The sequence below is a fragment of the Malurus melanocephalus genome, unplaced genomic scaffold, assembly GCF_030028575.1.
Source record: "Malurus melanocephalus ecotype Western Australia unplaced genomic scaffold, MMel_1.1 scaffold_809, whole genome shotgun sequence".
Lineage (NCBI taxonomy): Eukaryota > Metazoa > Chordata > Aves > Passeriformes > Maluridae > Malurus > Malurus melanocephalus.
The window spans coordinates 101,497-119,519 of NW_026624041.1; the positions used below are offsets into that span (position 1 = coordinate 101,497).

Sequence of the window (18,023 nt, forward strand, 5' to 3'; positions counted from 1 at the left end):
TGGGAAGGATGCCATTGCATTTGGGACGGATCCCATTGCATGTGGGACGGATCCCATTGCATGTGGGAAGGATCCCGTTCCCTGGCCTCGGGTGGAGCAGAGTTCTGACACCATCTGCGTGCAGACTCAGTTACGTTCGGCAGCATCCCAACTATTTCTGTAGAGTTAAAGCCTGGATAAAATTAAAACATCAGCACATAACAGATCAAACWCTCACTCAGACCCAAAGTCCAGTAAAAATTAGCTTTACAGTCTACTGAGCTTAAAAGGAATAAGAGCTGTTTTCCTGAAGAGCTGGTGATGTAAGTACACAAAAGGGAATCCAGAATAAAAAGAATAAAACAGCCAAAGACATACTTGCAAGTTTATTTTTTTAGGCTTCAGAATAGCTGACAGATGGAAACAGGCAAAACCTTCTGTCTTGCATCATTTCTGACCAGACGAAACAGGGGAATAAATGCAAGACAGAGTGCAGGGTTGAAGTGGTATTAATGTGGAAAACAAGCTGTCTCCTTCCCCGAGGAAGCCGTGAATTCTAAGGGTCATATCGGATGAGAAATTTAACATGTTCATCAACCTGTAGCAAAAAATTGTACAGTATGCCAGCTGCGAGAATCTCTACAGAAATTTTAAGGATTTTTTATCCTTAATAAAATTAAGTAGTAAAATAAAAGTATAAATATTCATACATATTATATATAGAATAATAAAATGGTTTGGTTCGGAAGGGACCTTAAAGATTATGTAGTTCCAATACAATAGATATATAAATAACCAAATTTAAAAACCTTCAAATGACAACATTCTCACATTTTTACACAACACTGAAGCCACATGTTGTCTCAAACCGGGTGTCACATCACGACCTGAAATCGCACTAATTAAAACCCCCAAAATTTACTTTAAACAAATTAAAACTGATCCTGATGCTATGTAAAGAGCCATGAAATCAGAATCATAGGACTGGGTTGTTTTATTCATCACAGGTTGTTTTTTTTTTGAGAGCCTTGGCTATGATTTGGTGTTCAAGAAATCTTAACATGAAAAAACAACTGTGCTGGGCAGGGTGAAATGAAGAGCCTGTCTATAAACTCTTACATTTAAAAGGCCAGGTGGTCACTGTCCGTCACTCCAGGATTTCTAGAACATGTAATTCACCATTTTGTCATGAAGAATAAATGCAAAATACTGAAGTGACAAATCAATTGATCGGATTTACTTCAATCCTCAGTTAAAATATCCATGGAATTTATTGATACTTTGGGTCCAGGTGTGGGAGGATAGATGATGCTTATTTTGCATACAAAACAGACTGTTCAAACAAATAGCTATACACTTATAACTCAAAAAAAAAACTAAGAGAGAACCAATTTGGGAAAAAAAAAAAAAAACCAACCCTGTGAAATCCTCAATCATCCCAGAAATTTATTCCTATACAGGAGTGTGACAGTACTACTCTACCCTGACCCAGCTCTTGCTTGCCAACATTGCTGTGAGCAACATTTGCCAGTACAGTATAAAAAAGTCAAAATCTTAATAATACAAAGACAGGAAGCTAAGTGAAAGAAAAATAAATTTTCAGGACATTCCAGGAATGTTTTTTTTTTCCCAAAAGCAGCCCCGCAGAGCCAGCTGAGAGCTGCTAGTGGAGTGCTGGTGTCTCTGGCTCCATGTCTGGGAGCTAAACAAGCCACAAGCTTTTGGGTTTGTCCCCCTCTCTTAGTTCTGGGTTTACTTTGCCCCGTGGTTTAGCCAGGCTGAACCCACTGCTGCATTTCAGTGTGTGGCTTCTTCTGTTGTACTTCCAACACACTTTTCTTCATTAACTCTGCTCACTCTTTGACTCTAAGCTTTTGTATAAAGAAAAGCATCTCGCCCTTTTGGTGGCTCCAAAAGCTCCCCAGCAATGGCTCACAGCACCTGTTTTCTGAAATACATTTGAATTTGGGGTCTATATTAACATTCTGTGGTGGGTTATGGTGTTTTTTCAAGAGTTATTCATCACAGAAATACAGCAAATTTAAGCAACCAGCACTGACCTCACCCAGGAGAAATTAATGCCTAATTTGGACTTTGCTTCCATAGAAAATTAATTCTGCAATTTGTTATATATTGTGTTTTCCAGACCTGCACTTTAAAAGAAAAAAAATCACCCTCCTTAAAATTAAGACAATCAATCCATATGTTAGTGTCAGATCTCAAAAAGCACAACCTAAGAACTTCTCCTGGTGTTATGAAATCCGAATTGCAGGCTGCTGCTCTCTGTTCTCCTATAACTTTTCTCATTTATGCAGCTAAAGTTTTGCAACAGGCATACAAAAAGACATCCAGTGCTGCATGAAGATATGCACTACAGTTCATCTCAAGAAATACCCAATTGTAGGTGTAAAATCCCAAGATTTTAACGGTTGCTCCTTCCAGTGCCTAAAGGACCTGCAGGAGAGCTGGAGAGTCAAGAGTCTGGATTGCCAGGACCCAGGGAATGGCTCCCAGGGCCAGAGGGCAGGGATGGATGGAAATTGGGCAGGGATGGATGGAAATTGGGCAGGAATTGTTCCCTGTGGGGTGTAGGGCCCTGGCACAGGGTGCCCAGAGCAGCTGTGGGTCCCTGGCAGTGCCCAGGCCAGGCTGGACATTGGGGCAGGATCCACCCTGGACAGTGGGAGGGGTCCCTGCCATGGCAGGGGATGGAATGAGGTGTTCCTTCTTCTCCCTTCCAACCCAAACAATTCCATGAATCTCTGATAAAATCCCCCCTGACACACCACCTGGGAAAAGTTTGGCATGAACACGCTGCAGGGCTGCTGAAGCTACGACTGCCTGTAAAAAGGACTGAAGAGGCACCACATCCTGCCAAGGGTTAACTGCCTTTGAAAGAAACCCTCCCTTTGAAGGATTTAAGAAGGTGCTAACAAAAATATTACTTAATCCAAAAGGGAACAACTTCTAAAAGGAGAAAAATATCATCACTTGATGCTGAAAATAAGGAGGCAGGAGCAGATAAAGCACAAGCAGCTGTTTCATGTTTTAAAGGACCATTGAGCTGTTCTGTTTTAAATCATTCCACCCCACAGTAGAAGATGTCAGTTTGCCTGTTCTGAAAAATGAGCATGTAATTGCATGTCTCCAAAAGTAATTACATTCAGCAGCAAATTCCATCAGATTAACAAACTGATTAACGCTTCATTGTTGGGTTCCAAGCAAAGCTCTCACACAGTGAGAGAGATGTGGGGAGAGAGGATCAAAAGCACCTGCAGTTAGAGCTAAAGAAAGGCAAGGGACATCGTTAGCAAACAACTTTGGCATTCTGATGGTTTCAGAAGCAACAGAAAAAAAGAACATTTTTGGAATAAAGGGTCCCAGCGACTCGAGGATAATTTTATCTCTGCACCTACATTTCTTCCTCATTAAAGATGCATGAGGCACATGAGGACCTGGCAGGAAAGCTGTCCAGATCAGCAACCTCACTGCGATTTCAAGCCTACATAATTATTTTATCAAAGCAATCACCATCTATCTGAATGTATTTTATTCTCCTTGGCCAACAACAAAGACACTTCTTCTTTACCCTCACTGAGAGCTCTCATTCAGTGAACCTGTGGTTTCTGATTTGAGAATGACCCTAATTTAGAGAAAGGCTGGAAACCTCCATGGGCCATGTACAGACATCAGGGGTTATTTATGCCCTGGCCCTGTATCATACCTAATTCCACCAGAGAGGAATCAGGGAATTATAGACAGTTCAGACCCTGCTTTTTACCTGCACATGGTTCCTTCGTTCCATCTTTTTCCATGTATTATTGAAGGCTTTTAGTCAGGCTGTAAACCTCAAACAGGGAAATGCAGAGAGCAGCACTGTTGGCAATATTCATGCCATCCAAAAGAGCCTGAAAGCCTAAAATAAAAGGAATGTGTGGGATCTGCTGTTCTTCCAGCTCTGTTTTGGGCTCTTCCTCACCTGGCAGGAGCTAAGGGTACCCCAAAGCTTTCCTTGGCTGTAGCAAAGTGTCCTCCATCATTTAGCTTTGGAAGAAAACAACTGCTTCCTGAACTACATTAAACAAGAATGGCAAGTAAAATGAAAGCTTAATTGAAAGTGATAAGATTCTTGCTAATGCAGACCACCTGTTTTGGGGGTAATGTTGCCAATAAAACTAGCAATGTGATGGGGGAGAGCATTAGAAGAGGAATTTCAAATCAAAACTGCTTTAATGAAGAGGCTTTACTTTGAAAAATGAGAATTTCTGAAGGTTTCAATATTTGCCTACTGCATGACACAAGAGCAATGAAACATTGAAATAAATGATAAAGATCAGAGCAAGAGCTCTGAGGATTGTGGACTCTTCTCAGGAATGTAGGTCCTGGCAGGTTGTAAAATACTGGCTAATATTTCCTAACTTAAATAGCCACATTCAGCTTAAGAAAAAACAAGACCCATTCCTCAGCAGAACTGCAGTCTGGTGTAAAATCCACCTTGGTTCTGAAATGCAGCTGACACCAGCTGAACTTCACCGACATACAAAGACAGGAAATACCTCCTGGCCAAGCAAAAAACCCATTTCCAACATCATTGCCAGCTCCTCTAAGCCAAAGAGATGTGAAAGGAATTTGCTCACGTACATCCCTACAGACATTTTCAGTGTATCATGGGAAACCAGTGGGAACTGTTTCCCAGGTCAAAGGAGGCAACCAGGAGCTATAACAACTCTGTGACAAACTCTTGAGCTGCAGGGAGAGGCAGAGAAGTTTTCTGATGCCTGTGAAACAATAGAGCTTTGCCTATTCCCTTAGAACAATTCAGGATAGAAGGTCTTAAAAAATTAGTAGTCACAGGTCTTAGAAACAAGGCACTTGATTCCAAGAAAGTGCCAGTTCTGAAAGATTTACTGGGAGTACAACTGAACTCCCACATCCATCAGAAATCTCACTTAATGCAGCACTACAGCTCTTCCCTGGAGCACTAAAATGAGCATTTTCCATCCAAAGTTGCATGCAATCATCCTGGCAACGGGAATTTAAGAAAAGCAACACAAGGCAGAGGGGGAGACCCAAAGGATGAAGGTTCATTAAAACGCACATCAATCAGCTAAGGGCTGACATCTCCTTCCTGGGGATGGCAGGTGCAACAGATCTGTACAGAGCAGATTTATACAGAGCTGTGGCATCGGGATTTCTCCTCTGGAGCCAGACTGGAGAGCTGGGAATGTTCCCCTGGAGAAGGGAAGGACACAGGGAGAGCTCAGAGCCCCTTTTGGGGCCGCTTTTGTGGCTCCAGGAGAGCTGGAGAAGGACTGGGGCCAAGGGCTGCAGGGACAGGACCCAGGGAATGGATCCCACTGGGAAAGGGGAGCTTGGGCTGGGATCTTGGCAAGGAATTCCTGCCTGGGAGGGTGGCGAGGGGCTGGGCTGGAATTGCCAGATTGCCCCGGATCCCTGGGAATGTCCCAGGCCAGGCTGGACATTGGGGACACTGGGAGGGGTCTCTGCAGGCTGTCCCCATGGCCGGGGGTGGAACAAGATGAGCTTTGAGATCCCTTCCAACCCAAACCATTTTGTGATTTCATGACAACTCAGAGATATCTCTGCACAAAGCAATACTGACACCTGATCTCCATGACCAAAACCGTACAAGCGAGACAAATACACAGAAGCACAGAGGGAAAACAAACAAGGCAACTGAACCTGAATAACCTATTTCACAAGAAGCAATGATGAGGGTTTGCCTTGCTTAAGCCAGCAAACAAACACTAAAACTGTGAGAGGATATGACCTGTTCCAGGTCATCGGGAATGCAGGAGTTTCAAGTGCCAAACAAGAAGATGGAGGGGATGTTTAAGCTCAATGATGACACTGGTACAGGAAAAGGCAAGAGAAATTCACTGTAAATGCAGGTTGGGTAGAGACCAGAGTAAACCCAGGAGAGCCTTAGGGACAGCACCCAGCACTGTTCCTAAATACCTACAAAGTCTTAACACACAGTTCTGCAGCAATAAACTGCAAAGAAATAAATCAGGGCAAGTACAGTCCAGCACTGATTATGGAAAATCAAGTATCAATTAAAAAAAAAAAACTGTAAGGTAAAATAAGAAACTGGCTTTTTTTCCCTGACTCCTGTGATTATGAATTTGATAAAAGAGAAACTCAAATATTTAAATAAATAATTGCAGAAGTGCTCACCTTTGTAAACAGGTGTTACTTCCCCTCTGACAAGTAGTACTTAGAGGAAAATGAGGAGGTTTAGGACTTGCTACTTGAATATCCAATGACATAAAGTTTTTACATTGCAGCTTGTCCACTCCTCCATATCTAAAAATTAGGACCTGAAAATAAACTAAGACTTTACCAGTTTATAAAGTAAAAACTCTCCATCTGCAAACTGATTACCAAAACTGTAAATGATATTAAAAAGAGCCCAAAGCCAGCCTATTAAATCTTCAGTCTGCAATCAACAAGACAAAGTTTCTTATATAATTAAAACCCACTGTCTTTAGGAGAAGGTGATGAAGACATTTCACAAGTATTCCTAAGACCTTTCTAAAAATTCAGGAAATACCTTGACAAATATTGCTACAGCTTAAGGACCATTTCTCCAGATGGAACTCATTTTCTTGATCAGTATTATTCTGTGCACTTTGTTGTTGAAAACCTGAGCTTGTGGGACCAATACATTTGAAATGCTAAGGGCATTTAATGTGAAGTGTCAGCTTTCACATAACAATTGGATGAACAAAAGTGAAGATGGAAGAATTTGGGTTCCCATATTTGATCAAGTTTCTTAAATAAGGCAGAATTCAAATATGCCAAGCTTTATTTGAGATCCGTGGCTGCCCCATCCCTGTAAGTGTTCAAGGCTGGACAGGGCTTGGAGCAGCCTGGGCCAGTGAAAGCTGCCAGTGCCATGGAAGCAGGTGGAACAAAATGCTCTTCAAGGTCTCTTCCAACCCAAACAATTCCATGATCTCTGTCCCCGACCTGGAAGGATTTTGTCCTTCAAAGAACATCCCCATCACGCTGAGCACACAGGGAACTGATACGTGACCAGCCCACCACAAGAAGGTGGCCAAGGCTCCTGTGAATCATGAGCTGCCCCAGCAGCTGCAGAGTGTCTGTGATCACAGTCACAGAGCGATTCTGGACGATTTTATGACCACCAAGCTTCATCCACTGCTCTCGTGCACCAGCTTCAGGACCACTCAAGGCACTGCCCATCAACCAACCATTCTGAATGAGGGGAAAGAATGAGCTGCTTGTACCACCAGTCTTAGGCAGCAGCAGAAGAATGGGGGTGACCCTCGAGCTGCGCCTTTTGAGAATAAGACATTAAAGAGCTACCAAAGCATTTCCTCTCTCTGCTCTTTCTAGGCTTCATTTTTAGTTTTATCAGTCTTTTTCTACAACATCAGTATCTACACATTTAAGGTCACACAGCTCATCAAACATGGCCCTGTTAATGAGTGAGTGTCTTGCTTTATTCCACAGCACATCTTCAGATGCACAGGGCTGAGGCTACATCAGAAGTGACCTCACACCTCCTTCCTCTGATCCAGAGCATCACACTCTGTCTGCTGTGGATTACACCAAGACTGGTTCAGCCTGGACAACCCCAAGCACAGCAAGCTGCCACAGTGCTTGACAGAAATTTAAAAAAGCACCTTTAAATCATTTTACATATATTGGCAATGCTTACCTGTATTTTTATAGGCCAGGTGAAATTGCTGACGTAAACAAAGAATGTGATGTTCGGGTTGTTGCGGAAATCAAATTTCTCATTGGAGAAACTGTCCTTGTATTCTTTTATATTGGTTCTGGAAACAACTGGAATTTCCTCCCCAGCCTGTGTGCCAGCTGTTGTAAAGAGCAGCAAGAAAAGATGTTTCAATGTGTATTTAAGATAAGAAACAAAAGGGCAAACCATCCTAAATTCTCATGTTAAAAAAATAACCATTCAAAACCAACTATTTTAAGCTACACGGCATTATCAAAATCCCTGTGTGCCAAGATAGTGCATTGTTAAAAATCAAATTAGCACTTCTAATGTTTACAAAATACACTACTGAAGTTGAAAACATAGGGGTTTTTTTTTTTAACATTTTACCTCCCCCTTCAGGCTGACATTTTAAGAACGCTATGCAAAAAGTAGATTGGCTAAATCCCCACCATATTTTTCCTAATTAAATTTGTATTTGTCAGGAATTGATAAATGAAAGAAACTTCAAAGTTACTTAGATCATCCTCAATTTACCTGTAAAACTTGTGGACCAAGTAATGTTGAGGTTGAAGTTTTTAGATGCATTGATGAACATGTCCAGGTCCCTGTTTTGCTAAAGAAAGAAAACAAAAAAGAAACTCCATTTTCAGGATAAGCAATTTCACTGAACTGTTTCCTATGAAATCCTTGCTACAAAAAATTATCTTGAATTTTTTTACTTACATAAAGAAAATACATCAACCTAAGAGCTATATAATATATTTTCTGAAAGAAGTACTCTCCTCCCCAAGGAAAACATAATAAAGAATTTTAAAAGTCATGTGCATAGAATATCATAGGAAGAAATGAGACACAAGATATGGGGAGAAAACAAGCAAAACATCTCTGCTCTGGAGAGGCTGAAAGAAATGGGATGGCTCAGCCTGCAGAAGAGAAGTGCCTAAAGGGGTCCCAAGAGAGCTGGAGAAGGCTTTGGACAAGGGCCTGGAGTGCCAGGACACAGGGAATGGCTTCCCACTGCCAGAGGGCAGGGATGGATGGATGGATGGATGGATGGATGGGAAAAAATTGTCCCTGTGAGGGGGGGAGGCCATGGCACAGGTTGCTCAGAGCAGCTGGGGCTGCACCTGAATGCCCCAGAGCATCCCAGGCCAGGCTGGATGGGGCTGGGAGTAACCTGGGATAGTGGAAGTGTCCCTGCCATGGCAGGAATGAGAGGAGCTTTAAGGTCTCTTCCAACCCAAACTGTTCTGTGATTTAAGAAGAAATGGAATGGCCCAGAAGTTGTTCAAACAACTGGAAAGAATCAACTGTGGTTCTTTATGAATTTTGGGACTGCAGAGCCAAGCCAAGGTCAATAAGCTCTGGTTGCTCCATGGAGCTGGACATACCATCCCTGTCACAAGAGTACACCTGGAGACACACAGAACTGTAACAATTCATCACCTCCAGGGACTAGAGAAGACAAAGTTGAAAAGGAAAGTAAAAGATTTACCTCTTCGGGTGTTGCTACGAAGTTGATTGCTGTGTAATAGCGATCGTCCTCCTGGGAAAGGCTGAAGGTGAACTGATAGTCAATGAGAAGAGTATCTGTAAGAAATGCAAGGAGACAATTATCCCATCTCCTGGAACAAAATAACTTCCGTAAAGGAAGCCACAATGTCACTGAAGGGTTTCTTGGACAACTAGGACATGACGCTGTCACGGCACTGCTACACATTGCTCCAAACTACATACGATTGCACACAAGGAACAAAAAATCCCAGGAGCTGAGCCCAGAGGGGTAAGAGAGGTGACTTATACTTGCCAGGCAACAGCCTCCAGCCCTGATCTTAATCTATATTCCAACCTACAGACTGTAAAAAGCATGACAAAAGAACTTCTTGCCCAGCCTGCAATACCTCTACCATATAAAGGATTAGCAGAAAAATTCAATAGCAATTCCCACTTGGAAGAGGACAATGTTTACATTGTACGACTCCATTATAATTTTCTGTACATCAGTGGATTTCCTGGGAGAATTTCCTGGGAGCTGCTTGTTGATGAACCCAGCTGCCATCCTGCTCCAGGACCAGCCTTGGGCGTGTCYGTGTGTCCTTCCAGGCTCCCGTGAGCCCAGGCTGGGTAAAATCGACAGCCAGTGGGGCAATGCACTCACCCACCTCGGCATCCTTTTATTAAAGCACACTGTTACAACTTGGACATACTCCTGAAGCCATGCAGCAGTAAGAAATAGGAATTCATACACCAGGTGCTATTTTTCTCTTATTGTCTCCTGGTGACCCCTTGCTGGACTAGCACAAGCCAGACAAGCTGCTGACGTCTACCCACAACAAAGGACAAAGAAATATTCAGAGAATGAAACCAAGCAAGACTGACTCTGGAGAGCACAAGGTTCTTTCTGTAAGAGCTGAAAAGCTTTGCCTTTCCCCACTTTCCGCCCATATAACCATCCCTGTCATATCAGCAAAGAATTTGGTCATTTCCACATAGAGATTGTCATGAGAAGCCACCAATGCCCTTGTTTGGCATCAGAAGCAGAATTACAATTAGCCAAAACCAGCCAGTTGATCATTTCTGTGCTGGACAAAACCACTATTTGAGACTTTATGTCATTTAAGATTCCATCTCTCCACGCCTGCCAGGCTTCTGATTGCTAATATTTGTAAACAGAAGCTGGGAAGTTTCCATTAGGTAATCTGAATCTTGGCAAAGGATCTCCTGGAACTGCATGGGAAACCAACTGCTCATTTCAGAGGAAATGTGGCAATTTTGAAATCCATTATAAAATGAACCAGATTTCAAAATAAATAGTATTTTGCATAAATAAAAATTCCAAACACAGTCTTTGTTTTTTACCTATTAGGAATATAGAGTGTTCTCCAACAGACCAGATTTCATCTCAGTCACATGAAATACATTGAAAACTTTGTCCAAGAAATCCAGTCATCACACAGACCTTATCAAGAAAAGCATTTTCATTCTCTTTAAACAATGCATTTGAGAAAAGTGAAGGTTTTCAGAGCTATTTTTTAGTCCTTCCCTTAATCCACCATATTTTAAACACATGCTGAGGCAACTAAAACAAGTTTTAAATAAGCTACTTTAAACTTGGAGCACATTTTTTATCTTCAAACAAAATCCCAGGGGTACTCACAGTAACACGTTCCTTTAAGTGGATTTCCCTGATACCTGTTTTCAACTTCACACCTAAAAAGAATATATATTTTTTTAATAAATGGATGGTTTTTTTTGCAGTTCTATTTATTTCCAGCCACTAAATATCAGAAAAGACAATCTGTGGTGATAACAGCAAATGATTAAAGATGAATGTCTGAGCTATACGGGGCTGATGAAGAAATTCTATGTTCCCTGCAAGCCTAACTCATATGCAGTAAAAATGAAATATAAAATTCTGGATATTAACCTTTGCATCCACTTGGAAGGTATTTATTAGGTCTTCACAATGCATAGAACTGGATTAGTTCAGTCATTTATGGCTATTCCAAGTTCTATTCTATAAATGTTTACTCATGTGAGCAACTCTTTAAAAATAACCCTGGCAATGAAATTATTTGGAATTAAATTATTTCCAACAACATTACACTAAAAGCATTTCCGTTACTTTACAGAGAAACGTCCAACAAATTCGTTGTTCTGAAACTGCTCCAATTAACTGCTTGAATGTCAAAGGCTCATTTTTGGATATATTTACACGCCCCCAGAACAACATCAGAAAGCACAGACAGTAAGATCTGCCAATTAAAGAGAAACTATTGAGGGACAAAGCGAAGTGGAGTGAGTCCAAAGGAGGGCAGAGAGCTGATCTGAGGGCTGGAGCCCCTCTGCTCTGGATCAGGCTGGGAGAGCTGGGAATGTTCCCCTGGGGAAGGACACAGGGAGAGCTCAGAGCCCCTTTTGGGGCCGCTTTTGGGGCTCCAGGAGAGCTGGAGAGGGACTGGGGCCAAGGGCTGCAGGGACAGGACCCAGGGAATGGATCCCASTGCCAGAGGGCAGGGATGGATGGGATTTTGGGCAGGAATTGTTCCCTGTAGGGTGTAAGGCCCTGGCACAGGGTGCCCAGAGCAGCTGTGGTGCCCCTGGCAGTGCCCAGGCCAGGCTGGACATTGGGGCTGGAGCAGCCTGGGCCAGTGGGAGGGGTCCCTGAACATGGATGGGGTCAATGGGATGAGCTTTGAGGTCCCTTCCAACACAAACCACCCAGTGATTCTGCAGATAGTTTCAGGGGGTGGGGATTTTTTCACCCATCCCTTCTGCATGACATGACATGAGTTGAAATGTTTCCAAAATTGGAATTCTTCAGGAAATCTTTCTGTTCATGATATTCCCCAGGGGAAACACGGCTTGCTGCACCCCCAGTGCAGTCTGTCAACTGCCAGGAGGAAGAAATGAGCAGAGACCTCATAAACACAGCCATCAGAAAACAGGGGGAATGGGGTCCAAAGTGGTACGTGCGCAACTTTTTGATGTGAAATAGCAAAGGGAAATGAGCTCACAGTTGACACTCGTCTCCTTTGATTCCCTTGGTTGTGCAGAAGCATTTCCCTGTGTTTGTGTTGCAGACGGACGCGTGGCCATTGCACTTGCAAGCTGTTGAGCAGAGGGGGAGAAGACACAACGTTGAATGAAGAAGAGAAACCAATTTGAGAGCAATAAAGTCCTTCAGTTGCCAAACTGAGACACATCAACAACTAATGTGCAGATGAATACCCGTTTGGTGCTCTTTGCTTTTTTTGTGCTACAGAAGGCAGACAAAAATAGGAACGTACGTCACAACAGAGTGAGCGCAGGCTACCCAGCACTGCTGTTCTGTAGGAAATCACCATCAGATAGTGCTTTTTAGCCTCAAAAATYTATTTAACTTCCTCTCCAGTTGCTAGACAGCAGGGCTGATACCATAACTGGGAAGGAAAGACAATATTTGGAATCATTTTGGGCTTGCTAACACATTTCAGCCAAATTCAAAACTCTTGAGAAAACAGTTTGGAAAATAAAACAAAGTGGGGCTTTAAGGGCTTTTTCTGGAAATAAATAAATAAGCCTTGGGAAAAATAATGTCTCATCAGTCCTACTGAGAAAATTATGTCAACCGTGATGTCATCAGATTGAGGAAACGACCATCAACAGCGTCAGCAGAAAACATCCGGTGCTAAGATGATGATGTCCATGCTGGAATTAGTTTGGCATGCATTCCCCAAAATATCTTAGGATAACTTTGCACTGAATGCCACTGAGTTGTGGCTGAAGTGAACCTGCACGGCCCTGAACTACTTCGGGTTTGGGGAATGCCCAGAAAAGACCATCTCATACACCGTAATCTGCTCAAGATCCAACCCAAGGGAACATGGTGGGGACATACAGGAGATTTTTTTCACCAAAATGCTCCTGATTTCAATTAAGTTATCATATTGACACACTTTGAGGCCTTCATCTATGCCGATGTCGAGGAGGAACATGCAAAAAAACGTCAAAACCAAATCAACAAATAAGAACAAAACCTACACAACCAACTGACTTTGATATCTTGTTCACTATCACTGGAAGAACAGATTTAACAGCTTCTCCTGGCATGTAGGTACCTTTTAGGAGTTGTTCTGCCAATGAAGGTGCATCCATCTGGAGCTGTGCATAGCAGAGTGTACAGAATAAGGGAAAAGGTACACAAAGAGAACATCCCTTGTTAATGGCCCAGAGCTGGCTGGGAAGAAGCCCCTTTAAGGGCCAGAGCCTCCTTGTTACGAAGACAGATTCCTTCTCATTAAGCAGTCCTGCCAGTCATTGTACCAGCAGATTCTTAGATAGGAAGCCCACCCCCTGAGTATCTGTGCCAGCCTTAGGCCTTATTTTAGGAATCCTTTAGGTATCTTCCTTCTGTTGGCGTGTAATGGAAGCCATATTGTATCAGGGACACTTAATTGTGCTGCTCAAATGTGGATGAGTGGTGTCCTAGCAGCAACACAGAGCACAATAAGAAGAAAAAAGGCCTAGTGTGGGAACAAGGAGACTGAATGAAAATTCAACAAAATAATTGTATTCTGTGAAGGAAACACACTTTTCATTAGTGCCACTTAAAGAAAAACAGGTGTTAGCGTATTGAGAATGTCTTTTACTTCTTTCCTTACGCTTTGAACAAGGGAAGCAAAGTGAAGTTGGATCAATATTCAATATGAACACACATGAAATTTCTCCTGACTTTTAAACCTCAGGTTGTTTAGAGGCAGATTTCAGCATCTTGAAGAGTAACATTAATTCTTCTTCCCTCTCTGCTCTTCAGCCATATGCATATCAAGAACGCTGAACACTCAAATATCTCTATTTAAAACAGAATCAATTAATTTACCCACTTTCCTACAAGCCTGTAATTGAAGATCATTCATTAAAGAACTGGAATATGCACAAAAAAACCCCAAAAACATTTTCTCATGGCTTTTCRAAGAACTTTAACCTTTAGAAACAAACTAAGTACTAGCAACTCCACTGGAGTCTACAAATGACAATTTCCTGCCAGAGTTCAGATGACAGAAACGCAAAACAAATTGAAACAGCATTCCAACTGTAAATCGTGGAAGCAGTCTGATGATGAACCACTCTCCAGTGAGTCTCCTTCCACCTTTTCCACAAACCACAGGTCACGGACTCATTCTGAGATGGTCACGGCGATCGTTGCTCCTCTTTCCACATTTGTGACGGTCCAGCTTCCCAACGGCAACGCCATCACCCACCTGTCCAACACTATTTTTCCATCCACATGCTTCAGCTGCCCTGCAGGGCCCCCACGAGCCTGCGAGGGGGAAACAGGCACGCCCATGGCACAGCACTCATGGGACACCAGCAAAGGCTGCATGGATGTGTTAAAAAGTGCTGCCACAGCTGCAATCTGATTTCAGGCATAACAGCCCCTTCCCTTCACTTGCAAATAACTTCCTTATCTCCCTCTAGCATATTTTCATGGGAAACTTTAATCAGAAAAATTCAGAAAAATCCTGAATGCACAGAAAGCACCTTGCAGCTATTTTTACATTTGATGTGCTACATTTCCTGCCCTTCCTGATTAACACTCCTGTACGTGGACACTTTGTAAAAACAACCTCTGAGGAGCAATTTACCTGCCATTTAGGTATTATCTGCCTAGTTCTGCCAACACCAGGGCTTACGATGCGATATAAACAATTTTTTTGGGAAAATAACTACAATTTGACAAAATATTTTCATAACAAGTCATATAACCTTRTGTTGGGACTTTTTTACAGGGATATGTAGGAGCGAAGGGACTGAAATAAAAAAGGGCATGATTAGATGGGATATGGGGAAGAAATTCTTTCTTGTGAGGGTGGGGAGGCCCTGGTTCAGGGTGCCCAGAGCAGCTGTGGATCCCTGGCAGTGCCCACCAGGCTGGACATTGGGGACAGTGGGAGGGGTCCCTGAACATGGAGAGGCTGGGATGGGGTGGGATATTGGAACTTTTCCAACCCAAACCACTCCATGATCCCATGACTCACACTAGGCAGTAAGTGTGCAAACACACAGATGTTCGTGTCTCAGATGTAGAAAAACAGTCTCCAGCATGGCTGTGACCATGGGCTCTAAAAAAAAAAGCAGCACGAAGTATTTCTCACAATGCACAAAAAGAGTGAAATCAGCACATTATTAATGGGAAAGGATGGAGGGACCATGGCTCAGAGAAGGGAAAAAACAGCAACTGGCTCTGCTGCCCATTAGCCAATCCTTATCTGAAGAATTCCCCTCTGGAAAGGTTTTCTCTGAGCAAAAATGACCCATAGGCAGCCTGGCTGCATCAGATAGGATGATTGTTCTTGCTTTCCCTCTCCCAGTCCACCACAGTCTTTCTGCCCAGGCTCCTGCTTCCCTCATTCTTTCCCCTACCCAATAAATAGTGTTAAATCACAGCAAATTAAAAACCTGGGCCCAAAGCACTTGAGAGCAAAGCACTTCTGACATGAGCTACTTGTTCCATCAGATAAGGAATGAACACTGTTCCACAATCTCTCAAGACATTTTCTCATTTCTTCTTCAGGCATCTGGATGATTTCAGTCTGTCATTCATCATTGCAACAACAAACTATTTTGGAACACTCCTTATGCACAGGAGTCCAAAGGAACCTACTCTCCATTTCCACATGCACAGAAAAGTGACACCTACCAACAGGCACGTTGTGATCCAATGATTAAACCTGAAAGCTCAGAGCAGAATTCTGTATTTTCTCAGGCAATTCAGCCTCAATTTATTCATTGCCACATTTCAGTATCTTCACCCAAATGAGTTTATGAGTATCAGCGGTATTTAACCTGGCAGATAAAGTTGTGAAATCAAGTGTCAGGGATGCACCTTCCCCCTTGTACCAGTGTTGCTGTGCTACCTGCTGGAATTCCATATCCCTTTTCTCTAATGGAGGCAGCTGTATCCCTGTGAGTTTTTCACACCCTTCCTCAAATCTGTCCACTGGGAAGTTCTTCATAGCCTCAGCCATCAGCACCTTCCTCCTCCTTGAGGAAATAGAACTCCATGCTCCAGTTACTGACTCTCAACTTCATCCAAAAGGTCAGCCCTCCCTCCCACAGACATACTAAACGAATATTGAAGTATTTTTTACTGGRTTGTCTCCACACTTGGAAGAAGCAACAAAAAGTCTGCAATGTCCGTGCATTAATCACCTCCACTTCATTATTCCAGGATGGCTGCAAACCACCCACATTCATTTCACTGAAGTACTGAAACTGAGCAATGTTATTTTTATTCTATCTTTTCCATCACTGTATCTAATTGTCTCATTCCACCTCATTATACTCCATTAACATAATCCATCAGGGCCAGTGCTGTTTAACATCTCTGTTGGTGACAGGGGCAGTGGGATTGAGGCATCTCAAGCAAGTTAGCTGGTGACAACAAACTGCCTGGAGAGGTCAGCAGGCTGGAGGGAAGGGAGCGTGTCCAGAGGGACTGGGACTGCATCCAACAGTACCTGGATGGCATCCAGAGGGACCTGGACAGGCTGCAGATATAGTATGAACCCCACGAAGTTCAGCAAGGCCAAGGGCAAGATCCTGCACCTGGGYTGGAGCAAGGCAGAGCACAAACACGGGGTGGGTGGGGAATGGCTGGAGAGCAGCGCTGGGGAGAAGGACCTGGCGGCTCTGGTGGCTGAGAGCTGGACCTGCCCCAGCCCAGAACACCTCCCATGCCCTGGGCTGATTCCCCAGTGTGGGCAGCAGGGGAGGGGGGACTCTGCCCCTGTGCCCCTGTGCTCAGGTGAGCCCCCACTGCAGAGCTGCCCCAGATCCCAAATCCCAACAGCAGAAGGAGCTGGAGCTGCTGAGAGAGCCCAGAGGGGCCCGGAGCTGCTGCAGGGCTGGAGCCCCTCTGCTCTGGAGCCAGGCTGGGAGAGCTGGGAATGTTCCCCTGGRGAAGGGAAGGACACAGGGAGAGCTCAGAGCCCCTTTTGGGGCCGCTTTTGGGGCTCCAGGAGAGCTGGAGAGGGACTGGGGCCAAGGGCTGCAGGGACAGGACGAGGGGCCAGGGCAGGGATGGATGGGATATTGGGCAGGATTGTTCCCTGTAGGGTGTAAAGCCCTGGCACAGGGTGCCCAGAGAAGCTGTGGCTTCCCCTGGATCCCCAGCAGTGCCCAAGGTCAGGCTGGACATTGGGGCTGGGAGTGCCCCGGGACAGTGGGAGCTGTCCCTGCCCATGGCAGGGGGTTTGGAATTGGATGAGTTTTAAGGTCCTTTCCAACCTAAACAATTCCATTATTCTATAATTAAATCTCTTAGGAGCAAGAATCACCTTCCCTTACATCTGCACATCTGCACCTCTCACAGCTGGATTCTGGTTTACAATTGGTCTCTCCATGCCACAACACTGAAAAATTCACAGAAGTTTAAAAYACTGTCACAAGTTGCAGGTCAAAACTCCAAATCTTCCATGTATATTTTTCAATAGTAAATGCAGTGGTCTTTCAAGGAAGACTTTTCTCCAGTTTGTTAACTGGATCTTGCACAGCTAAAAACAGTTCTTTGTGCCAGAGTCCCAGATCACTTTATAAACTGAAACGCAATTTTAACAGGGTTCTCCTAATCCTCAACTGAAATCCAGCCAAGTCCTCAAAGAAACATGGCAAACCTTTGTGAGGCAGACAATTTTAACTATAAACACACAACACATTAACCAAATAGAATGGAAGGTGAAAATGAGATAAGCAGAAATTTGTTCAAGACATTTGGATCAACACTGTTCCTTTTAAAAACAGGATCATCAAACACTAAAACACAGATATTTTT

The 18,023-nt window shown here is 43.5% G+C and overlaps 1 protein-coding gene across 3 annotated transcripts in view; it reads right to left on the bottom strand.

Annotated features, from left to right (window-relative positions):
- The window catches only part of ATRN (attractin), a 128,514-nt gene that overhangs the window by 44,500 nt on the left and 65,991 nt on the right, over window positions 1–18,023 (bottom strand). The window contains exons 20-25 of one of the 3 annotated variants that reach the window (XM_057385318.1): window positions 12,226–12,319; window positions 10,866–10,918; window positions 9,204–9,298; window positions 8,243–8,321; window positions 7,688–7,845; window positions 396–577 (exon numbers count right to left, since the gene is read on the bottom strand). In XM_057385318.1, the coding sequence (XP_057241301.1) occupies window positions 536–577; window positions 7,688–7,845; window positions 8,243–8,321; window positions 9,204–9,298; window positions 10,866–10,918; window positions 12,226–12,319 (521 nt within the window). In that variant the 3' untranslated portion in view covers window positions 396–535. Of the gene's footprint in view, window positions 1–395; window positions 578–7,687; window positions 7,846–8,242; window positions 8,322–9,203; window positions 9,299–10,865; window positions 10,919–12,225; window positions 12,320–18,023 lie in introns of those variants that run through there. The other 2 variants (XM_057385315.1, XM_057385316.1) reach the window with 2 other exon arrangements.